Source organism: Numida meleagris, chromosome 8 (assembly GCF_002078875.1).
Source record: "Numida meleagris isolate 19003 breed g44 Domestic line chromosome 8, NumMel1.0, whole genome shotgun sequence".
In the NCBI taxonomy this organism is placed as follows: Eukaryota; Metazoa; Chordata; class Aves; order Galliformes; family Numididae; genus Numida; species Numida meleagris.
This window is the reverse complement of record NC_034416.1, coordinates 15,934,924-15,960,877: the sequence shown is the minus strand read 5'-3', so window position 1 is coordinate 15,960,877 and position 25,954 is coordinate 15,934,924. Positions and strand designations below refer to the sequence as shown.

General features: G+C 41.3%; 1 protein-coding gene across 12 annotated transcripts in view; it reads left to right on the top strand.

The window, feature by feature from the left end:
- The window catches only part of GRIA3 (glutamate ionotropic receptor AMPA type subunit 3), a 433,486-nt gene that overhangs the window by 345,674 nt on the left and 61,858 nt on the right, over positions 1 to 25,954 (top strand). For 10 of the 12 annotated variants that reach the window (XR_002441456.1, XM_021405730.1, XM_021405731.1 and 7 more), the window contains one exon: positions 11,729 to 11,916. Coding sequence is in view for 11 of the 12 variants with exons in the window: in XM_021405730.1 (XP_021261405.1) it covers positions 11,729 to 11,916 (188 nt within the window). In the remaining variant the exon portion in view is untranslated. Of the gene's footprint in view, positions 1 to 11,472; positions 11,638 to 11,728; positions 11,917 to 25,954 lie in introns of those variants that run through there. The other 2 variants (XM_021405737.1, XM_021405735.1) reach the window with 2 other exon arrangements.

Here is a 25,954-nt window from a genome sequence, read left to right as displayed (position 1 = left end):
TTCTGTGCTACTTTTTAAGCGGGCCACAAAGTACGTATCCCTGAAAAGCACACATTCTATTTTCATAAGTGATTTCCAAAGACATACAGGACAGGGCTTTTCGAGGCATTCAGGGTTTCAACATAGTCACACTGTGAGAAGTACCTCGTTGAGATACGTGCCTGGTTGCCCTTTAAATCAGAGGAGCGCAGGTACCCCTCCTGCTGAGATGCTTCAGCATCTACATCTTCACTGCCTCTGAAAATCTGGCCGGTCCTTGCTAGGCAGAATCAGTTTTGTCCAAGGTGGTCACCTATGGTAAAGTTGAGCCTTTGTATAAATTGCCCTTGAAGTCCTGTGTTGTTCCCTGAGCCCTGTTTCTGTCTGAAGCCCACCAGACTAGTATTTCTAAATCATCAATTATCAGAGCAGTAAGTTAGACAAACTCTGCCCGTGCCTAGATAATATTACCATTTATTTATTTTTTTTAGATAAAAACTGTTACGCTTTCCTGTGCAAATTCTATCTGAGGAGCATGACAATGAATGGGATTGCACCACAGGGAAAAAAAAATCAATCCCTGGGCATAATGTCTTGGAAGAAGTTGTGCTATAATCACAAGCTAGACACTTTGAATCTGAAGCCCAGCTTAAGTGTGGAGCCAGCTGTGACAATGCTCTTTCTCTCCCTCTTTCCCCATCTGAGAACATCAAAACTTGGGAAAATGAAGCCAGAGCTAAAGTTTTGAATCACGCTGACGTCTCCGGTTACCGATACCTATGCTGAAATGTTCACACATTTCCATATATTTCAGCATAATTTTTCATCTAAGCTGTCTCCACGAGCTAGGCTAGGAACAGCACCCTCAGTAACTGACCACAGATACATAAATCTGTTGTTGGTTTTTTTTCCCCAGCTAAGGATACTGACTGCAACCCCTGCGTTTGGGAACTGCAAAATACAAATCCACACCCAAAAACTAATGTGTATGAACAGAGAAGACGTGGCTAAGGTTAAAATCCTTAATGTTTTTTTATATAATGAAGCAGGCTTCTAATAGATAGGATTATAAGGTTGCATATTAACAACAAGGCATTGTTTCACTTCTGTTGTCCATCTTCAATAGCAAGTGAAGACCTATGAATCTCCTGGCTGGCCTTTGGTAGTTTAGCTCTGAAGGCAGTGTGCCTGTTGTGTGTCACCATCCTGCAGGATAAACCAGGTCTTTTTGACCCTCAGAACATCATGGTGCAAAAGGTAATGGAGTTAGGTTACCGGTGCAGTGCACTGAGCCAGCACGTATTCATTCTGCCGCCTCATTTGTGTTAAGGGGTGACTTGTTACCCCCCAAGCTTTATGCTGGTTCAGATTTTGTGTTGTATACCAGTGTCATGCTAATCTTCTGCTGGGGTTATACATTGTCATCCCGTGGCCTCGCTGCGGCAAGACTCAGTATACAGCAAGTTGGGTGACATATCCAGTGCTCTGGTCAATGCAGTCAAACTGCACTTGCATGTTCAATCCCAGTTCAGGCCAGGTAGTGCCAAGTAGTCAGAGGAGTACAGATCTATCTCAAACTCATACAAGACCTTGTAACTAACAAGTACATGGTTGTTATGAAAGGAAATGCTTGAACTGAAAAAATAAAGTAACAATGTTGTGTGAAAGCTCTGTGTTGCTAGCTATGGGCAATAAAAAGGCAGAAATAACAAACTGAGTGACTGAAAAGAAACACGCATGCATGCTGTGAGTATGGATCCATAAATTATCATCTATATTATCATAAAAACTCATTTAAATTTCAGAATATTTTTAAAATCAGCACTCACCCTTTGATTGCTGTATTTTTTTAGTGTTCAGAATAAATAAAAGGAAATTAACTTACTGGTTGAGACGTGAGACGTATTCCAGCTGCAAGGGCAATTAAAATGCAGGATACCAAAGGGTGAGATGTTGATGAAGAGAGACTTTGAAAGGCTGATAGCATCTGTTAATGAAAATTCTCGGAGGCAAAAGGTTTGTTTGCTCAGGTAGTTTGAGAAACGGAAAGTGTAGATAAAGGTTAGGGAGAGGAATAAATATTTTTCTAACATGATTGACTGAAGGTCAGATACAAAGAGTAATTTTACTATGTTTGAAGACAGTTCAACTAGCATAATCTTTTCCAAGACATTTATCTGAAGTGAACTCAGTTGTTGTTCTTTTGTGATGAATATGTATTTGAATTCATAGTCTGATTACCATAATCTTCTGTGATTGTTTCTTCAAAGGAATAATACTTATCATTTTTTTAGACTCAGCAGTTCTAGACATGTTTTTAAGAAAGCAGTCAGCAGTACTCTTGCATACTCATGCTAAAAACTCTGCATATCATGGCAAAGAATTAATTTGTGTTATCAATAATCTTAAGTTTGCATCATTAATAGAAATTAGATTTGTAGCTCTTTAAATGAATGCATGGTATATGAGGTCAGGTTTTAGCTATTCTCAAAAAAGATATTTTCAAAATTCAAAATGTTGATAAGTGGATAAGTTTCCCTATTCCAGTATATCAGAAGGAAAGCACTAATATTCTGTTTTGGCCAAATAAGTGTTTTAAGATTAAAAGAAGAGTTAATTTTTATTTCCTTTCTCAGATGATAATTCCGCACATTATTTTCCTTTTAAGTTTATTTGCAGTTCTATCAAAATCACACAACTTCACCCAGAAGAATAACTAACTCTTTCCATCAGTATCCCATTTCAGTAAGGGGCTAGATAGCTTTCAATTTACTCTAGCAAATAGGATTACAAGCAGAATGTTTCTGAGATAACATTCTGATGGTTTTACTATGTAGTTTCACTGTTGTTTGCAGTGTAAGAATCTCTAAATGTTTACATTCAACTAGGTCATGGCTTGAAATAAATCAATGTATATGAATTAGGAGAACCTGAAATTGAATATTGGCCCTATTACTAATTCTCTGTGAGGTATAAGACAAGTCATTCTTCATTCTGTTATTATTATTTTTTAAGATTTTTCTGAAAATTGAATGATATAAAAACATCTCATATGATATGCACTGTATGCACTGCATTGTGTTAAGTGTAGACTCTGTGTGCCCACGTATGTGCCTACACATACTTCTGGAGTAATGTTTGCAGATAGGAAGGCCAGCATTAGCACTGTGTACAGGAGCAGGGCCTTGGTTTCCTAGATAGAGTCAGTATTTGTCACACCACCCCACTCAATCCAGCAGGCCTTGAGCTAGGTGCTTAGCGGCCCACTGTTGCATCATTGTGGCTTTCCATTCTCTGTTTTTCTCTGAGTGATAATAAGCCAAACGTATCCCCTCAAAGTCACTGTGTCACCAGAAGGTGAGTTGGATTCATCACGTGTCTTGCAACAACTGCACATGCTCCGATTTTGGCTATTGTAAGCTTTCCCTTTGAGAACTGGCTTCACATGGAACGTGCTTCAGTTGTCTTGCAGACAAGTTAGGTTTTCTTTTCCAGCCTGGTAATTGCTAACTCTGTGACTCCTAATTAGAGTCTTTTTGCTGAGATAAATATGTAAACACAATTAGGTATGTATTTTTAACGTGCAGTAATTAGCCTCATCAGTTGAGTGCTAGTCAACACGTTGGGATTTTTGTTCTCTTTTAGCTTCTCAATTGCAGGTACAGGTCATGAATGATTCCTACAAAAGGATTCATGTCTGTGTTACCTTTCATTGGTTTCCATGCCTCTTACGAACATGGTAAAAAACATTGTTCTCTTATGTCTTTCTCTCAAACTAGAAAGAGAATCTAAGGGGCTATGTAGTGGCAATGCTGAGTCATGGCCTGAAGCAGTGATGGAGCACCTGGTGGGAAGGCAGGGCCAGCCCAGGGGAGCTCAGGTGCATGCAGTGCACCTGAGTGACCAGGAGGGGGTGGAGCCAGGATCCACCCTTCCCAGGCCTCATTTAAGGGCTGGCAGTGGAGGTGAGGGGATCTCTGGAGATCCCTGTCTACCTGAGGCCTTCTAAAGGTAAGCAGGTTTTTTTCTTTTGTTTCTGTGTCAACAGCTGTTGCACTTGGTCATATCCTCACTTGCTGTAGTCTAGGACTTTGCTACCCTGCTATCATTGCTGCGCTTTCCATTGCATTAGTGTTACAGACTGTCATCCAAATGTGCCTGAAGTTAAGGGCAGACTTAGGGCCTTATTTTGGTCAACTTGGTGGTATCTGGCAGACTAGGTTGTTGGTTTCCTGACAGCAGTAGGATGCAGGACTGTACTCAGCAAATGATGTTTCTGGAGTTTGCTGATGTCTCTTAGAGCGTGTCCTTGCTGGAGAGCTCAGAGCATTCAGGGAATAGGCACTGGGCAGGAATATCGTTGGAGTTCAATTCCAAGTTTTGAATCCCACTGTGTTTATGACAGTATTGTGCTTGCTTTGTAATTTCCAGCTTTCAGGTCTCTGCTGGAGAGAGACAAAGCCCTTGACTCCGTGTGGAACTTAACAAACAAAATTACTTTGCACTTTAGCAGTTTAATTATTTGCATTCAGATCTCCAAAAACTTGAAAGCTAATTATTTTTAATGTTAATGTAGTTTTACAGTTCCACTGCTTGCATGTAAAAAATGTTTTCCTTTTGGGTGGTCTTTCCTCCATAACCCCCTATGCCCATGTCTCCAAGATCACAGCATCCTCTGGTGACGGGTGCCCTCACCGCTACCTCTGTCAGCTTTCTGACAGCATCAGTATCGAGACTTTTTTCTTTCTAATAAGTACAGAGACGATACCCTGCAGCCCGTGCCCACTGGACAACACAGTGCTCTTCACCTTCTGTCACTTCTCAGAATATATTATTGTTTTCTTTGGTCTCCTTTGCTTGTTTTTCTGCCTTCTCTGCACAGTTGTCTACCAAATTGTCTACCAGTTATGTTTTCCCTAAGCAGAGTACTCTGTTTTTTAAGTGCTGCCATCTCATCTGTTTTGTTTCCCATTTGCATCCAGAAGACTGTAACAGCTCAAATATCATTATTCACTTGAAAATACTTAAAGAATGGGGAAGCTAAAACTAGACACAACTGTTTCAATAAACTTCAGATCCTATTATTGTATCAAGGTAGTGTATCTGTCATACACTAGGAGACCTGTCAGCATCATTGTGAAAGTCATATGTAAGAGTTCCCTTGCAGAAGTGACAGCATTGCTTGTGGTATCTTTACGTCTGCCCTTGGTTATTGTACTCTTTGCTCCCTTACTACATTACTCTCATTTTACACTGGCAGAGCTGTATTCAAAATCACTGAGTTGCATTGACCTAAAACCTGAGTAAAACATGAGATGAATTAGATGCAAGAATGTTATAGAAGAACGGGTCAAGGTGAAAAGCATTCTGAAAGAAGCACTTAAAAGCCTTATTTATTTATTTTTTTATGTGCATTCGGCAGATCTGAATTCCTGCATGTTTAGCTGTATCCCATCCCAAACAAATGCGGACCAGATGGTTCCTGTAAATTCTCTTTTAGAGCCAAGCAAGTTCACTTTCACACAACCAAGCCGACGTGTCTGTTTGTGTAGGTTTCTGTGTTTATGGATGACAGGTTGCAGTAATATAATGTGTATACAGGGGAAACTAGAGGCTTACTGAATCCAAGAAGAAGAAACAATTAACATTAGAATGTTTGTTGCTTGGTCTAGAAGATTGTCTGCTAGCAGAGCACCAGAGTGCAATGCTTCATGTGTTGGTTACTAGATAGAAACGAATCAAAAATGAAAAGCAGAAGTCAAAAACACATGGAATGTGGTTATTAAATTTTTAGTTAATAATTTGAACTCTCATGTTTTAGACTGAGACAGCATTCCAGCGTAAGGGTCAGTTGCTGCATCTCTTACTAGTGATTAATGTAGTGTCTCATCACTTTTCCCCCTGCTTCAATATCATTGAGCAGATGCGGGCTGTGCAAAGGGTACTTAGCAAACTGACATGCTTGGACTTTGATGGAGCAGGATTTGAGTTGGGTAGCTGATTTTTAGTCACATGTATCGTGTTGATCCATTTGCTTTATGTTAGTGCTAGGCTTAGTGCCAAACACACAGAATATTTATGTGTATCTCAACTTACAGACCTCTGGTACACTCAAAGTAAGCTGGCATCATAGAACTTGGATGTGGCTTGGGGAAGCGCTTGCCTTGGTGGCCTCCTTCCTGGCCTGGTCGAATGTGAGCCCATAGCTAAATCCCCGAAGTTTGCTCGTAAGCCAGGATTCACGTTCTTTGGATTGTGTCACAAATTCAAAACACGAGTATTTGGATCAAAGCTGATGTTCATGATATTCACCAGGCAAAAACATGCTGCCTTCCAGGAAGATATACTCCTTAAAGAGCTTAAGTACTCATCGAGGAAAAAGAGAGGAACTGCAAGCAAATACTGTTCCATTTCTAATATGAGATTAAGATCCAAGATCTTACCTAGAAATTCAGAAAAGGAGTTAATTACGTCACTGGTATTTTTTTTTCTTAGTACTTTGGTGCCATCTGTGAGGGCTCTCGTGTGATGTTACAGAAGTTCCAGTGTGGTCATTTACTCATGACGTATTAATGACTGCTGTTGTCTAAATAAGTTCAGTGATGAATTATGTAGGATTTCATCTGGCTGAGTAAACTGCTTAGATGAATTTTGCTTATGGAGATGTGGGAGATGTTTTGTGGGCTTCATAAACAGATGAAAAAGAGTTAAATGTCCTCTTCAACTCTGCTGGTAGGGTCAGATATCCCTGTATCAAAGGAACAGTGTGAAAGACAAAGACACAAGCATTTCTTCCTGTGAAGATACCGAGTGTATGTGTCTCAGTCTGGCTGCATTGAGGGCTGCCCAGAATGTAATTCTGTCTGGTTTGTTTAAAGCACAGATTGCAACAAATTATATTTTCCATGCTTTGAGGAAAAATTGTATTGAATATTTTCTCTTTGCGAGCCTCAGTCAGCAAAAAGCAAAATACTTGCTTCAGCTCACTGAGTAGTAAGCTGGGCACTTGTTTTATTTGAGTTTTATTGCTGTAGTTTCTTCCAGCGCAGTCATTTTGCTGACAGTTTAGATGAGGGTTAGCTTTTTTCAATCATTAATAATTTAAGAATAAGTTGGACTACACTGCACTTGAATATTAAGCCCAGAGTTGGTACTTTTAGTAGGTGCAGGTCAGTCTGACTTGTGTGGTTGTATTCAGCAGTCACAGGTGCAGCCCCTGCCCAGGACATGGCTAGAAGCACCAAAGCAGTACACAGCTATTGTGTGACCTGTGAAGTATGGGCTTTGTCATCGTGCGACCAGACATACCTGTAAATCAGTAATGCCAATGTTTTAATGCCACAGTGCAGCAAAGAGATGTGGTGTCATCAGAAAGGCTGGCATAGAGTCATAGAATCCTTAGTGTTGGAAGGGACCTTTAAAGGTCATCTAGTCCAACTCCCTTGCAGTGAACAGGGACACCTCTAGCTCCATCAGGTGCTCAGAGCCCCATCCAGCCTCGCCTTGAATGTCTCCAGGAATAGGACACCCACCACATCTCTGGGCAGCCTGTGCCAGTGCCTCACTACTCTCACTGTAAAAGACTTTTTCCTTATATCCAACCCTAATCTCCCCTCGTTAAGCTTGAAACCATTTCCCTTTGTTCTGTTACAACACACCCTGCTTAAGAGTTTGTTCCCTTCATCAGAAGGATGCACTTTCAGCAGCAGCACTTCCTGAGAAATGCATTCTCCATCTGCTTCATTCACAGCCACAGTCTGACTAAGAAGTATTTGAAAGATCAGGTTTGGGGCTGAATGAGGTTTTCCTGTTGTATGTGTTTATACCAATGACTACAGAATGAGCAACCGCTGAATTTCAGTCATGGTGGTGTTGTGAGCCTGCCCAGAGGAGACCTTGTTGCTGTCATCTTGCAGGAGGAAGACAGGTTTTCTTGCCTTACAAATATTTTTGGCTTTAATATCTGAAGCAGTATAATGCTTTCTGCATTGCATCTTCACAGATCTGTTGTGGATTGCCAGCCCTTTAGCAGGAAGAGGGAGGTGAATGTCTCTCTCTACTCAGCTCTTGTGAGTACTCTCTGGAGTACTGCATCCAGGTCTGGGGACTCCAATACAAGAAAGACAGGGAGCTGTTAGAGAGGGTCCAGAGGAGGGCCACAATGATGAGCAGAGGGCTGGAGCACCTCCCCTATGAAGACAGGCTGAGGGAGCTGGGCTTGTTCAGCCTGGGGAAGAGAAGGCTGCGGGGTGACCTCATTGCAGCCTTCCAGTACTTGAAGGGAACCTGCAAACAGGAGGGAAGTCAGTTCTTTACAAGGGTAGATAATGGCAGGACAAAGGGAAATGGTTTTAAGTTGAAGTAGGGAAGGTTTAGGTTGGATATCAGGGGGAAGTTCTTCACTATGAGAGTGGTGAGGTTCTGGAACAGGCTGCCCGGGGAGGCTGTGGATGCCCCGTCCCTGGAGGTGTTCAAGGCCAGGCTGGATGGGGCCCTGGGCAGCCTGGTCTAGTATTAGATGTGGAGGCTGGTGACCCTGCCTGCGGTGGGGGGTTGGAGCTTGATGATCCTTGGGGTCCCTTCTAAGCTATTCTATGATTCTTTAGCCTTTCCGGGTAGAAATAATGCAGCCCATGGAAACCTATAAAGTAGAGGTGGCTGGCTGGCTTCCTGCAGGGCGGCTGGGCTGAGAGATCCACACCACTGGGGGGGCTGCAAAGAGCATCCTTTGTGCAGCATCCCCACAGTGCATTGGCTGGAGGGCAGGAGATGGGAAGGCTCAGTGTGCAGGTCTAGTCACTGATGCTCACAAAACAGGGAGCACCATTTGCACATTCATTACCCAGGCATACCACTGAACAGCCACAGCTTGCGTTGCTTTGTTAAGGAGCAAGAAGAGTTCACATTTGAAGATAAAATGGTCCTTTTATTTGCACAATTGTACTGCTTATATAACAGCACTTCTAATGGTAAAGTACAGCTGGAGCCTGGGCATGTTGTTTACAGAAATAACACATAATGGGGAGCAATGTAAAATGTAGTTAATGGTACTGAAGGCATTTGGCGTTGTGGGTACCAGAGGTCGGGACTGGGAAACTCGTGCTTGTGAAGGGGCACCCATACTGCCTTCCTACAAGCAGGAGTGCTGAGCGGGGTTTCTGAAAAGCAAGGGAACAGGCTTGTAAAGGGCTCCAGGGAGTTGTCACAGGAGGGGCATGTGGCACTCCCTATGGTGGGGAAGGTATCCCCAGCAGCTGGCTGACGTGGCATGGGTGGTGACCATAGGGTGTGTTTTGGGATCCAAAAAGGGGAAAGGGGACTGTGACTGTAAGGATTTGGTGTGGCACAGAGAAACAGGAGGTAGAGAATGCAGAAGTTAAGAAGATCTGCAACCTTTTTTTCTTGCATTGAGATTGACGTGATTGTGTTTTCATGAAGAGGAGGAAGGCCACTGAGTAATGTTGTTCTTCTCTTTCTTGAAATGGTAACCACTAATACACATGTGCAAAAACACAGCTGTGCATGCACACACACAGGCATGCCATGGGACAACATCAGAAAAATTGCCAAGTTTTCTTCTGAGGTGTTCAAGGTTGATGAAGTGAGCTCAGACACAAAAATGAAACCAGGGTATGTGGCAGTCAGTCGATGGCATCTGCACTCCAGCACATTCATTTCCATTTATTTCATTGAGACAGTTTGTAAGTTTTGTATGTGTTGTAAACAAAAAATAGAGCTATTGATTTTTTAAAGTATCGTGTTTTTTTATGCTTTCTTAAACCATTTTATTCAATTCTGAGTGAAAAAAATACTTATGATCTGTGTTCTGTTGTTTAAAGAAACCTCAAGATTCATACTTACACATCATATGAAGGATGAAATGAAGTTATAAATATTCATTGCTTTCTAGAATCAATTTTTTTTAAGTGTGTCTTTATACTCAAAGTATTTGTAAGTCCCCATTAGTGCTATTTGTGCTCTCACATCAGAATTCCTAATTTGTAGCCAAGCAAGTATCTTAGGCCTAGATCTTCCTCCTACATGTAATGGAATCATAATGCTGTCACAGATATCACAGCCATTTTTGTAAAATATGATGTTAAGGAAGACTGAGTTCATTGTACTATACATATGTAAATGCCAGCGTTGCAGTAGTCTCAGGGGAAAGCAGATGCCAGAAAGAATTCCCAACCAGTGTACATATTAATTGTCACCACCTTTCATGGGGTAACAAAGCACATTCATACAAGGAAAAGCATGAATAATCGAGAAGGCTGCCTTGGGAAAGTGAGGGCATTTGTGTGAGACTTAAGGAAGTCACATGGTGAATTATAATAATCTAACTGCTGTCTAGAAAATCACCCTTCTTTGTATCTGTAATGATGCTACGGTACAACTCCTGCCTTCAGACGGTCTCTGTAGATTCACAGCAGGCTGCAGAAAGTCAGGCTCTGGCACAAGTTGTTTGTTATCAGCGTGGCCCTGCAATGACGGATAGCTATTGGTATAACACGAAACAGTGAATATTTTGCTTCTCTGTAACTCAAGTCTTTTCAGTTTCAGGAGCATAGGGGGTGGGTTATCACAGAGTGTGGTGAACTGATCTGTTGGGCATGTATGCTTACGTAGGTGTTTGTGGGTGTGAAGACATTCTGAGCTTCTCGAGCCTGGGTGTAGATAAGAAATCCACAGCGTGACCAAATGATTAGACTGAAAGTTCTGCTTATAAATTATCTGGGCAGAAGTGTAGCTCATGTGAATACTTCTATACAAAGAAACCACACTGGAGATGACTGCGTGGGTTTGAAGTAGATGAACTCTACCTTTGACTGGCATCCACCTGAATTGGAAAGAACAAGAACAATGCAAAAACTTGAATTTCCTGAATCAAAACAGGCAATTACCAAATTCTCAGCTACATGCTAAAATAAAGGGATGCAAATCTGTGTCCAGTGACTCCCCTACATAGCATGACATGAAGGGAGGTGCCTTTCCCAGTTGCATCATCTCGCACTTGGGGACTTGAGCTCTGCCTGCAGCCTGGGCACAGCTGTTCCCAAGAAATGAAATGTTGTTTTCTTGTGTAACTTCCTGCAGTTCAGTGTTTGGTCCATGCTGCTTCTCTCTGCTATTTCGGCTGCTGAATGAGTTGGTATTACCTCAACAGAAGCACTGAAAGTGTAATTAGTGCTGCTACGCTCTGTATTCAAAAAACATTTTTTTGGTCAAAGTGAATCTCAGTAAAATATTCTCCCATGGTTCAGGGCTCCAGTAGCTGGTACAATGCCTTAATTGGCATTCTTGTGCAGTGCTTGGACCTTTGCCAGTTAATGACCCGTTGCTGCAGTCTGCGCAGGCAAATTACCCCTTCTGTCCGGCTCTTCAAACTGATGGACTTTTGCCCAAGTAATGGCTGCAGGCTCCTATTCTCAGCTGGCATCAACCCCAGCACGACTATAAACATCCCTGAGAGGGTCATAATATGATATATTGGACAGATTCTGATATGCCTCACAGTCATCTGCCGCCGAACAGTTCTGCTGAAGTCAGTGACTTTGGCAGTGGCATAGCAGAAATAAGAAACTGGTCCTTACACTGTTGCTCTCTGAAGTAATGAAGCAATTCCAGGTTATTAGCTAGTCTGCATCCCTTTAGATGGTATATTTTTTGCAAACCCTTTGTCAAACGTCCAAAATAGTTTTTACGTTTGTTCTGATTTTAAATGGCTGCATTGTCTCTTCTGCTACAGGATTTTCCATTCTCCAGGCAATTATGGAAGCAGCAGTTCAAAACAACTGGCAAGTGACAGCCAGATCTGTAGGAAGCATAAAGGATGTTCAAGAATTCAGAAGAATTATAGAGGAAATGGACAGGCGACAAGAAAAAAGATACTTAATTGACTGTGAAGTAGACAGAATAAACACCATTTTGGAACAGGTATGTCTTTGAAATTTTCAGGAAGTGTGGTCTCTCAATGATACATTTTGTTAATGTTTCCAGAACTATCCATTTCTAGGAATTAATTGAATGTTCATTGAGATTTGAGTCCCAGTGACTGGCCAGTTACCTAGTAAAGTTAAAATTCCTCTCTGATGCCTGTGGTTGGTGGCAGCATTTACATGTAACCTACCAGGAAATGTCTCTGTCATATTTTTTTCCAAATGTTAATAATGAATTATTTTTAAGTGGGTTAAGATACTGAAGCCTCAGCTGCCAGAGCAGCATTACTAGCATCAGGGCTTCTTGCAGGAAGTGCCAGACAGGTGTGGCTTGTTAAGTGGAACATGAGACAGGAAATAAAAGGCCAGTGAAATAGTACGAATCATGTTAAACAATTCTCAAGTGGAAATATTGCTAATGGAAAATTCAGCTGGTAGTCCAAGCTGTTCATTAATGCTGTTGGGGACATTAATCCCTTCCCCACCCCAGCACAGCTGATGCTGTTGACAAGCCTAAATTGCAGGTGATAGAATTCACCTTTTCTGGTGAGGACCCAGTTTTGAGTCCCTAGTTTGCTATTGCCCAACCTTCTCATTGTTTGCTTTGCCCCAGTGTCCATACCCACAGCCATGCCAGGTTGCAATCTGTAATGCCTGCATTCCCCTCTCTGTGCAATGTGTTTGAAGAGGCATTGGAGCAGATGCACATCATGGGGAGCGGGAGCAGAGCAGGTCCCTCTGCCTGGGCTCGCAGCCAGGGTTGGTACAAGACCTAATCCACATGGCTTGTTTATTCACAGGCATGTGGAAATTCGTTTGTATGAAGACTGGAAAACCCCCCGATTATGGCCGCCTCATAAATTTGACTGGGGGCTTATGATACAGAATAGATGAAAAGTACCATTTAAATTTCATGAAGCATTAGCATTCTTTTAGAAACCTGTCTTATAAACTAGTAGCAAACTGACCTCACTGCTATAAACAGATCCTAGAAAATGCAAAGGATGTATTCACTGAGTTTCTTCCCAGAGTATTCCATTCCAGTCAGGCCCTGAGGTGTGGCAGAGGGCTGGTGTGTGGGGACAGAATCGCTGCCACAGGTCCCAGGGCTGCTGGTGATAGACAGCAACAGGCAGAGAGGGGAGTTTTGTCTCAGGCTTATAGCACAAGGCCATGCTGATCCATAACTCTTCTGCTAAATGATTGTAATACTAATATGTAGCATTGCATTCTACACTGTAATTCTTAGTCAATATGGTGACTGTTCTCTTCGGGGAAGTTCATAAACTGTAAGAAACTTAACTTTTTATTTTTTCTTTTGCTTATGCTCTTGCAAATGATGATGCCCATAGCCCAATCTTCTGACAATGATGCAGAAGAACACCTGAGCCAAGATTAATAGCACTTTGGGCCCTCTCTCAGCTGGAGAATAGGCCTTTTGTTTGATCTTTCTAAGTCCATTTACATTTTATTCACTCTTTTTATTATAATGTGCAAGTGAGAGAAAAATATTCAAACCATTCCAATGCCAAACACAAAAGCCATGTACCAAGCAAATGATCCAGCAGAACAACTGGCAAATGTTTCTTCTGCAGCCATTCTAAGTTGAAGTACAGAGAGGTTGTAATTTTACTGAGTGTTCAATTCCACTGTCTATCCATGTCATTAGCATCCATGTAACAAAAGATTTGCTACCGTGGCCACCAGGTATCCCTGAACTCTTCAGTAGTTTGCTCACACTTCAGCATAGTTATGGCCTTTCTCTAGTCATTAGTTTGCATGTAGCCCATCTCCATACTGCTAAATGAGGCTTTTCTCTGTTATTATGCTCGCTGTCTATCTCTTGAACTTATTCTTCATGAAACTGTCATCCAAAACAATCTGAAATATTTCTAAAAGATCTTAAAATTTCCTTGCAGTTGGATTTTGTAACTCAACTGCTTGGCTAAAGCTGATTGAGTACCACTAGACCGCTGCTTTGCAGCCAGACCTGTCAGGCATTTTCACATATGAACACTATGTCACATATGTTGTCATGTGGATCTAATATGATTATTTTCCCTTAATTTCATTGAAGGTACTCATGAGCAAAATTGGTTGAATTTGCAGTATCAAAAATTGATTTACAAATTTTTGTTTAGGAAACAAAGTTGTAAGTAAGCAAACCAAATGTAGCTTCTGAGACAAATACTCTAGTACTAATCCTATCTCATTAGCAGTCTGACAAGTGGATTCCAGTTGTGCAGCACTTTCATAGGAGTATTTTCACATTTATTTCACCAAGACCATTCACCTGACAAAGAATTATCCAAGCAGATCCCAAGCTGGTGCCTCATATGCTAAAAATATCTTCTGGCAATATTTTCCACAGTTTTGTGTTTGTTTTTTAATCTGGAATTCAAGAGCAATGATTAAGTTTCTGCAGGGAAAGTCAGTAACTCAGGTCCCCAGATTGTCAGCTGAATAACTATTGGTTTTAGGCGTTTCCTTCCATCTCATCTGCTTGCCTTGTTATCTTCTCAAAGGTAGCTTAAAAATTTCACAAATATGTGCAGTATTAAATCCAGCCATCCAGTTTGCTCAAGGGAATGGCGAGTTGTCTTCGTTATAGCCAACTGTGTTTGCTGATAGCATACCATTGAGGGGAAAGATAACTCTGGATTTGCATATTTCAAATCTGTGTTTGATTGCAGTTTAGAAAGTCAAATTAGTGCTATGTGTGGAGTCTAGAGAGGCTGCTCAGCTAAGAGGCAATAACAACTCCATGCTCGCTACAGCAGTGGAGGTATACCCAGTGAGAGAAAAAGGAAGGCCATAAGGACTCCCTGCCTGTGATGGCACAGCTCTGAAGAACAGGCTTCCCACAGCTGTTGCCATAGGCTGCCTCAGCACAGGTCTCCTTTCCATCCTTCTTTCTCTGGACTCCTCAGGGGCACAGCCTCAATTCTCTCCCCTCTGGGAGCAGTGGCTGCCCCAGGGAAGGTGCAGTCTTCAGTCACCATAGAGGTGTGGTGGCTGCCATTTTGCTCTGCCAAGGACAGCATTTGTCAGACACCCTAGATTTGAGAAGTAGGACTTATTTAAGAACAGAAATCATAGCAGAAATAAATGGACTGTAAACCACTGAGCAGTCTATGCACGTGCTGAGTTTGCTATCAGACTTTTGGGCTCCTGGCCAGGCTGTTCAGCACGCTTGTCAGTTCTCTGCTCCAGAAACCACATATTGTGGCTTTGTGTTAGCGCTCAGATTAAAGAATAGTGACCTCTTCTCAAGGGTCAGGCTGGTCAGCGTGCACGGTTCTCTTCCTTTGATGTTTTTTTTCAACCAGCTCAAACCAGGATGCACCTCTCTTCCAAAGGTGTAGGCTTACCTAAAGCCAATTACCTACCTGAGGATTTTCTTCAGGGACTTCAGGTCCTACTGGAATATTTTGTACCTTCCTCTAGTGACATGCAGATAAGTGAGACAGTGACCTTCAATATTCCATGTGCCTTTAATGTCTGGCACATCTGTATGTCCCTATGTTTCTAAGTTCTGATACCACTCAAGAGGTATTTTCCTCCTCAGGGCTGGCTGGTACCTGTGAAAGGTTTTCTCCTCCTATGTGAATGTAAAGGAGGAGAGAGGACACCTCAGTTCATACTCTTTCTGGGTAACCTATTCTGTGCCAGGTTTCCCTGTGTAGCACATCTGCTTTCATTTGCCATCCAGAGAATCCTTTTGTGGCCTGGTGTTGTGTCTTAAAGGTGGATACCCTGCCCAGATCCCCTCTAGTCTAGTCTCCTCACCTGTGGTGTAAAAGGAAGCACAGAGATTAATAGTTATTCTCCTGATTACCATCTGTTTCTTCGTTCACCCTATAGTTCTGTAACCATGTGGATCCATATCTCTTCTTGCACTACAAAACTATGTCCAATTTGATCATCTGGTGGCCTCTCAAGCATACGGATAGCAACACTTACGTCATGCAAAATTCATAAGCTCCCCACACTTCTTGTCCCTTGATGCTGAAATATTCCCGTATTTCTTCACAGATAGATATAAAATTTTGTTCTCATAAACAGAATATTTTCTTCTGAGAACTAACAGTAAGCTTTAGCCTATTCGACCGTGTATTTAGAGACATGTTTTTGAGTTAAGAAATATGTTTTTCTTATTCCCAAGATAACAGGCTGTATTTCAGACTAGAGTGGCTTTGTGTCCATTTAGAAGTAAAGCTCCTGAGGGGAAAATAAGGAGGAAGAAACTCCGTTCGGGATCAAAATGGTGAAACTTTACAAAAGACCCAATTATTCCAGAGACTGTGTGCTTTTATCAAAAGGACGCTATCTCCAAACATAGCCATATAGGTTAGGTTCCAAGGTAATCTCTCTACTGAGTGGAGGCATCTCACAAAGCAGAGGTAATATTGTAGCAGAGAATGCAGTCCCCAGAATTTTACAGTGATAGTAAAACTGTCAAAGACGACTTGAAGTAAAGCACCCATAGGATTAAGAAGGGTAATCTGATTGACTGAACTCTGTCCAGTGCTGGCACTGACTGTGACTTGACATTTGAGTCTGAACTTTTGAGATTAAGAAAACTGTCTCCAAGTTTTTCTCCCTCTGCAGAGCTGCTCAGATCTCAAAGGACTGGGCTCTCTGCGAAACTGCTTTGCTATTTGTCATAAAAATAAATGCAAAAACGCTGAATTAGGTTGCACCAATAGTCATCAAAAACAGGAACAATAACTGCCTATAAACACAATGGGATGCTTGAAGGAAAGAGCATCCAATAAGTACAGTGTTGTGTGACATCACTCAAAGTGGTACAGTTCCTTTTTATCTTTCCAGTGAACTAGAAACTTAAAATTTAGGACATTTCTTCATTAGGTGCCCATGAGTATTGCTGAATCTGGGATCTAAAGCAGAATGATGGGTCACTTCGTTCCCTTCACATCCAGAGAGTTTCAGGTTTGTTTGGGCTTGTGGGGAGAAAAGGGGAACTACTTGAGTCAGTTACCCTCAGGACTGTAGCTAGCAAAAAGTAAAAAATGGTCATATGTCAGAACTGACAGCTGTATCTGCCTGCAGGGCCTACTGCTCTCAGCTATAAAACTAATAAAGAGCTAGAGATGGATGGCTAAAGCAGAGAGAAGCAGCATCTTGGGTTAATCTGTCCCACATGTGGCACACTGCACTTGTACCTGGGGACAGAATTTCTAGCTTGTAAATAGTAATGGCACTCCAAAGCCATCACCCAGGCTTCACAAGGCAAGGCAAATCGCAAATATCAGGAATTCAGCAGTTTGAGTATTAGTCATCCCACAGACTGAGGTAATGGCACACAAATTTTGAAAAGATTCGAAAGGCATTAAAGAACAATTTTAAACGTATCTGATTAGTCATAATAAAACTTAGTGTCCCTCCATGAATGTACGTGCTGCCATATGGAGAAGACCTCTGCCAAGCAAATCTGATTTCTTATGCCAGAGAGAGATATGAACCTGAAGTCACCATTAGAGTTTTGATTTTCCTGCCGTAGTAGCGATTACTCATTTTATGTTTTGTGATAATTCATGGGATATAAACGTGCACACCAATGCACATAACGCATCTGCTTTTGGTATTTGCATACCTTTACCACAACATCTGCAGTATGCTGTTATGCAGTTACAGAGATATTTATATGGCAACCTCTGCATTGCCATTAAACGTGTGGTGATTCAGAATCCTTTCTCAGTTACACTGCTGCTGGTATAGAGTCAATCATTATCCTGAACATTATCCTGGAGACAGTATTTAAATTGATACCATTGTATTCACAGAGAGACTGTCTTTGCTTTGAATTTCAGCTAATAGGCAGCTGAGGAGGCACATTTTGCTGCACAGTTTGCCTTTCTCTGCAGCTTCAGCACACAGCATTTGTGCATTTGCGTTTGCCCTCTCAAAGACCTGTGAGCATCCCACTTGTTACTTAGTCTGTGTCCACATCATGCGAGCTGCTCCTGGCACTAATTGTTACCCTCGTTGACAGCCTCAGCAGAAAGGTCGAGCCTGAGGGCCGTTTTGTGATAGCCCCTCGTTGCCCCTTTGCTGTTCTTTGGAAGCAGGGTACGCATGGGTGCTTCCCGTGCTGTACTTGGACCGTGGGGACAGGATTTGGTCTTTCATTAGCTCTGCTGGTACCTTTCAAAAACAAGGCTCACAAGCAATCTATTCAAGGTATGGGATATTTGGGGGAGAAGGGACTGCTGGCTGCAACTCGCTCAGCGTGTGATGTCCTCAGATTTCTGTCCTGCTCTATCTGTCCATCTCCCCATCCCTTACAGCTCTGGGAATCTTCTTCCACCTCTTCTAAGCCGCTGTCTGATCTTAAAATCCCCGGTCATGTGTCTCTTCCAGGTTTTAAAAACCAGTGTTGTATAGAAATTGCCTTATTTCAGTTCTAGCGTTTAATGTAGTTCTTTCTTCTCCATATAAAGGATAAACCCTTTCATCTTCGCAGACGTTACCTTAATTTCTGCATCTGTCTCTCAAATAGTTTAATGCTCGAAACTCTGCTTCTAACCAAAGGCTTTACTTAATTAGTTTCCAAGGCAACCATCTTGGCAACAATCCAGATGAACCAACTGCGGGGAGAGGAGGGAAACACGCTATCAAAATGAATGGTAATAGCACAATACCACTGTGCAAACAGGCGTTGTACATCATGAGAGGCAGCGTGATAGTTCTGGTGTCTCGTAAGTTCATTTACAAAAGAAGTCCTAACTCAGTAAAAGAAAAGGCACGCACGAGCTTATGTCTCTTTTTCACAGCTGACTAAACTGGGATTAATGGCTTCAGTGTGATATGAATCACTGTTATCTGGGGAAGAGAACCAGTGGTGCTTCTCAGGGCACCTCATGCACCAAGATGCACCCAAACACGTTTCATAGCACACTGGAATGCTGTAGTTGTAGTTTTCAGGGCAGGACTTTCTCACTTTTTTAGCCCAGAGATCAGCAGTGCACTGTATGAGACAAGCAGCCAACAGCTACAGCCTAATAGGGGGATGTGGCTAAATATGAGGCCTCTAGGTGTGAAATACAGCTGTGATACATTCATTGCAGACTACAGGTGGATTTGCATCAACCTTAACACAGCAAAATGCCATCCCAGTGCAAGTCACTCACTACTAGTAATTACACGTGTGTGTGTGATTCCTTTCTCTTATCCCAGCTTCATACCAGTGCAATTCCTTTGGCCTGTTTGCCATTGATGCAAGCTTCCAGGGCCACCCTGGGGCAAGTTTATAAAGGCTCAGGCCCTAGAAATCATCAGCTAAGCCTGAAACGCCAACATGCCACAGCGCTCAACTGGTAAGGTGAAAGAAAGCAAAACTGTTTTAGAGGAAATTAGTGTGCACAGGCTTTAAAAAGTTCATGTTACTATATTCTATTTATTTGTTTGAGACCATGGATATGCGTATGTAGCAATAATGGAGTATGTACTACTGGAAACTCAATCCTCCAGAGTATGAATTGAATAAAATAACATGCAGTGTGCATAAAGCCTTAAAAACACCCTGAGTATCTTTTATACTGGGAAAATGCATGTAAAGAATCAGAACAGAAAAATATTACTGCAACTTTATTACCTCATATGAGTTAAAAGGCTTCTCCTGCTGCATAGACTAAATCTAGTAAAAATAAATTAACTCTTCATAATCTCCTTTGGTTCGTGATTTATGCACCAAGTTATATGGGGAATATTGCTGAGTGCTGTTTATAGTGAAGTAGAATAAACCTTTCAAACTCCTTCAGAGCATTGAAAAGAGCAATTGAATGCAATTCTAGTCACAGTAGAATTCCATTTACAGTAAAAAGTAAAAGAAAAAGTAACCTTGTCTTTCCTAGAGAAGGTTGCACTGATTTCTTTTCCCTTAATTTCATAGGACATTTAAAGAGGAAAGGAAATGCTCAAAAGTAGAAAAAGAATGGCTGCTGTTCAATGTTTTTCAGTCTGCTTGATGTGCAGAGCTCTGCAGTACAACCCCCCTACAAAAGATTTTCCTGTGAGCATTGGGACTGAATTACTGCGACACTTCTGGGTTATATCCCAATAATAGGTTGAAGTGATCCTGACATGCAATGATACTTTTATATAAACAGAATTCTGTTTCCAAGGACTTTGGTTCAATTCCAGGAACTAACACTGGTATTTTATGCTGATGTGCTGAATGGAGGTGTGGAGAAAATTGAAAATTTATGTATTTTTTTAAATGAAAACTGTGTTCCTCAGTTTACCTAATCTCTTCCTTTCTTCCCCCAGGGTATATACATCCTATCATGTTGATAAAAGTTAAGACTGATGGAGTATCATTTACTCTGTGGGTTATGAGAAGAAATGAACACTGTTTATGTTTGTCTGTGGCTGCAGGAGTACTCTTAAGAAATTCCAGCACGCAGGTTCACTATTTTGAAAGGCAAAAGGCTCAATTAGATATCTTCTCCTCTGTCAAAGGGATAAGCTGAAGCTCACTAAAGAGCTGCTTGTTAGCGATGTGGGTATGGCCTCACACCAGATGGCTGGGCTGAAACGTTTGATTCCAGCAGAAGGTTTGCAAACTTCTGAGTAAATGTACAACTGCTGTTGTTAATAGTCTTTGTGAAAGTGGCTTTAGATGTTGAGAAACTTAGTAAGGGAGGCTGGTTTGGAAGTCAGTTTTGATGGTGCTGAACTCAATATGTATATATGGACTTGCAGCTCTACAGTGAAAGGGCCCACAACTGCAAACAGGCGAGAGGGCTGTCATGATGGGACGGTCTTTTGTTTGGATAAGAGCTGGGCATCACAGGCTGAAGGAAATCTGGGAGCTTAGCCATGAGTGTTGCTAGGGAGAGCTGATCAACTGTAGTAGTACGGCCATGTGTACTCTTTTGCTTAACTTTCCCGAGCCAAGAAGCGCTGATGTCTTTTGTAAAGGTGTTTGTGTGTCAGTGCAAAGCGTGTGATGGTTACCAAGATGTTCACCCACCTGAGAAGTTAACAGAAACTCCTATTCTTACGGGCTGACTAGAGTATCAAAATAGAGATAGCAGCACTACATATTTGTTCTCAAGTTAGTGAAACTTCTCAGAGGTAGTGAACTTGTATGGCAAAGGATCCATTTCCAGAGCCTTGGCTGACACATGACAGTCATCCTTGACTGGGTAAAATCCAAAAAAGTTGAGTACTTCAGTATTTGTCAGAAGCAGTAAGAACATAGAATATGATAAGGATCTTCATACATAATGTGAACTAATATGAATTTCAGTTTCTTTGGACTCTACATGTAGAGTCACAAATACTCCAGCCAAATAAATTGTCTTGGAAAAAGGTCATTCAAGTTTTGAGGGAAGTTTCTCAGAAGATTTACAGTAAGTCACCTTCACACTCTTCAAAAAAGCTTGAAGTACAATGTCATTAAGAATATTAGAGTTCCAAATAAGGCATCAAAAAGCATCAGTGTGATCAAAAAGAAGTTTGAACTTTGGCAAGAGTCCCTTGAAATGCCTCGGACCCAGGTAATCATCCAGTACCACACCAAAAATGTATCGGAGCAGAGAACAATACCCAAATGCCCTGACATCGCAGTTGGTGACATGTGTGTGCTGTAGTGTGTGACCTGAGAGGGGTTATAGTCAAGTAAGTGGAAGGAAGACAGAACACTGAACTGGCATATAGAGAAGATCCAGCTGACAAGGAGAGTACTGCTGCCTGCTTACTCGTACTGAATTAAGGCAGTTCTGGCACTCAAGACAAAACGCTTGTTGTGGTTTGAAGTTTCCTGTACACCTTTATTTTTGGTTTGTTTTCTGTGAGCTGTGAAGATTCTGTGAAAATACCAACTTGAGAATATATAGGAATCTCTGTGAAATTATCTTGGCTGTAAAATCACTTCATTTTTGAGCATTTTTCAAGGTAAGATCTTTATCAGAGAATATACTAGAACTATACAGATTGTTCAAATATGGACTCCTTCCTGAAGTGATCTGCGTGTGGAAATCGGTGCTGTTGGTTAATACATTTAATTGATTTACTTTTCTTGTATATGACTCCAGAAATGCCTCCATAACACAGCTTGATTTTTGCTTTATTAATCTCACTCAAAAAGCCAAAGATTCACTAATTCAGAAATTCTACAATGCATTGATCTCTTCAGGGAAGCTGTCAGTGGGAACAAGTAGCTCTTCTTTGGAAGATCATAGAATCTTAGAATCATAGAATGGCCCGGGTTGAAAAGGACCTCAAAGATCATCGAGTTTCTACCCCTGCCATGGGCAGCGTCACCAGCTACTAGAACAGGCTGCCCAGAGCCACGTCCAGCTTGGCCTTGAATGCCTCCAGGGATGAGGCATCCACAACGTCCTTGGGCAACTTGTTCCAGTGTGTCACCACCCTCTGTGTGAAAAACTTCCTCCTAATATCTAAGCTAAATCTCCCCAAAGATCTTGGCAACACAAGAGGCAAAGGTCTCTTGACCATTTTGGCATTCCTTTTCATAGGCTACAAATAACTCTTGTGATTGTAACAAGCCTCCGTATCTGATCTTGGTTTTAGTGGAATAGCTTTAAGCGATGAATGGTAGTTTAAGTCTTGATTGATTTTGTTATGAAGGTTCAGGTATGAAGGGCATGACTTGAGAAGAGAGATGCAGTCCTGAAGATAGAACACTGTTCTCATCTGTCTAAACAAAGAAAAAAAATTGACAGAAGAGTTTATTTAATGAATGTTATTCAGCATACGGAGTAAACAACTGTGATTATGAATGTTGGTTACTAGTGATCATTAAACTCTTCATCTCAGTGTGGAGTAACCAGAGTAGGATGCTTTTGAAGCACTGTGTGTCTTTTAACAACGATGCGGGGGGTTGGAACTAGATGATCTTAAAGGTCCCTTCCAACTCAAACCATTCTATGATTCTATTCCATCAGATTAGTTAATCTCACAGTATTGTTAGTCACATCAAGGAAAATGAATCTAGGAAAATCATTTCAGGACATGGAAAAATCACAGAAAACTTTATTATCACACGAGAAAAAAAAAAAAAGGAGAAAATGTCGTGCCCACAGAACCTATGTTGCAGTTTGTAATGTTTTGCCTCCGTAATTTCTCATGTAATCTTTTATGCATTATTTAAAAGGGTATTCTACTACACAGTCTTCAGTCAGCAAATGCCAAAGTAGGTGTGGGAAAAGAAAGAGTAGCTTTCTAGAGAGAGGAGGAAGTACAATGTGGTTTCAGGTGTTGCCTCACTTTCCAAGGACTAACATGTATCTGTATGGAGTTGGCCTAAAAGTAAATTTCAGTCTTTGTGTAATTATCATCAATTAAAGTACAAGGGAGATAAATGCACGGAAAGGGTCCAAAGAAGGGAAAGATAGTAATAAAATGCTTCAAAAGCATCTCAGGTCCTTGCTTTTACCATGCATATCTTTGTCCCTTCTACTAGGAGACTCCTGGCTTCTAAGAGACTATCCCCCATGACAGATACATTGCAGAAGGGCTGAAAGGTGTTCGAAGAATGTTTTATGAGCCCATACCAACTGCATGTACTATAGAGAAAGATAGGATTATGGTTCTGAGGTGTGGTTACAAATGTAAAAAAAATGTCATCAGCATGCAAGTAGAACTCTTAGATCTGTACACTGCACAAAAATACAAAGCCCAGTCATCTAGACTGTGTATGGATTTGTGACATTCCCTGAAGATTGTGAAGCCTCTGAAATGGTGCATTAGTTAGTCTCAACCATAGATGCTCTTATTTTTATCTGCAACAAACAATACGTGTGTAGAATCTTCATCTTAATATTTAATACATTCTTCATTTAATATTTAGCTCAAATTTAATATAGTACTCATTCTTCATATAAATGAAATCATTGTTTACTGCATATTTTACAGCCTCACAATCCCTAGCGGCCGGATTCTCATCCCATTAATATTAAGTGAAGAAATAAATCGCCTTCGCTAGGTTTGCACTGTGGTTGCCATTACGAGGTTTTGACCCTTTGTACAAGGAAAGTCACTTGTGCCGTGTGAAAATTTCTATGGAATTGAAGGCAGGATAAGTATTATGTGTCTGGCTGTGAGAAGACCAGGGCTAGCTGTCATGCTTCTTTTGCCACCATAGTATTGTGGCTCCTGTGGAACTTCATTTGTTGGTGCTGGTGCTATTGGTGTGATAAACGTCAAGAAGATATCAACATGCTATTTTTTATAATTTTTCTCAGGGAAGACCTTGCCTTGTCTTGTGCTTAGAATCCTCAAAGGGAGCTCTGTCTTTGTGCAGGAGCTTGTGTGTGAATGGCAAAACCAGGGAGCAGGCACTGTAGACTGACAGCAAAATGTATCTGCTGAGGTTGCAAGGGATCTTATCTTTACTTTGGCATCTGGTTACATGAAGAAAATCCTCTTCTGTTCTCCAGTTTATCCTACTCCAGTCTGGAAAATTTACATGACAAGGGGTGACCTGTGCAAAGTGAAGGCAATGAGGAATAATTGTGTATGGATGTCAAATGCTGTTGCACCAGATCTTCTGCCTTCGCCCACATGACAACACTGCCCACAGTAATTATGTTGCTATTAACAGTGCACCCTCCTTTGAGAACCAAAGTACAGTAGCTGCAAGCCCCCATGGGCAGCTCTCATGATAAGAACTTTTGAAGGCTTTCACTTTTATTGAACTAATTGGAGTGTCACGCTGATATTCTGCTCCTTTCCTTTCTAAAGTGGGTCTTGAAGAGCAAATTAGCCAATGCAATTAGTCCAGTGGGGTGCTGCCATGACTTCTCAAATGTTTATTCCAATATGAAGTAGGAGCTGCTCATGTCTCAGATGAGCTTTGTGTAATTCCATCCTCAGATGTAAAATGTTGCTATCAGTAGGGATGCGAGCTAGAAAATACCTGATGTGTTAACCAGGAGAGGAGGCAGTGCTCCATAGCAATTCAGGTTTGCAAGACAGTTCTTGGCCATGCTGAGATAGCAAGGGCCTGTTACCCGTGCTGTTCCCACGAAGAACAATCAACACTGAGCTGATCCTGATGATGCTGTTGAAATTTTTTAGATGTATCCATGTGTCCATTTTTTTGTTTAGCTTGTTTGCTGCTGAGAAGAAAGAATTGTGCCATCACCGCTGGCATTCACACACGGCTTTGAAGGCAAAGATGTCATAACTGTATTTTAAAAGCAAGGCATACTGGAACACTGCTGTTGATATGGAGCTAGCTAAGCTTTCCTGTCCTCAGAAACTTAAATGGATACTTAAAAATCAGAAGACATGCTGATATGCTTGAAGTTAATCATGGGCTTTTTGCAAAAGTAGGACCCAAATTAATGTGTAAATAACCTCAACAAAGACAGCAAAACTCCTTTTTGACTCTGAGCTTATAGGAAATCTCATTTTTCTTGCTACCTCTTTAAAACCTAGGAAAGAAGAGTTCTGGACTTAAGCTACCTCATTGTTCATGGATATGGTAGAAATGGAAAGACACGTTACAGCAGGTCAAATCTCTGCCTGTCATTCCATTTAAGTGGCATATTTCTGTAACCTGTCAGGAATGAAAAGCACAGGAAAAATCTTTAGACCTTCTTTGTGACAATACTGCCAGTCAGCATCAGTATTTTATGTTATAGAAAGATCTAATAAACTCAAACTATCAGGGTTTTGAGCTGTAGATGAGGTAGTCTGTACTTTTGTGATCTAATTTATTTTCTTTCTTTTTTTCATTTGTAAATAAGGGAAGATTAAAAATACTTTGATTAAAAAGACTGAATTGACCAGATCAATTCAAGTGAAGGGAAGATGAGCTCTTGCTAGTTTTCTTTACACTGCTGCCAAAGTCATGATAGCTACTTCTCTACGTAAAAATGCAAGCGTATCCTCTTAGCGTGTACTTTTCAATGACTCCTGTTAAAATCAATGCCCACCAAGACAATGCTGCAGGAGCAGTTCTAGGCCTTTTCTGATTTGGTGTGTTCTAGTGTAGAATTGTTACACTGAAAGTAACCAGGTCTAGAAATGCTTTCCTC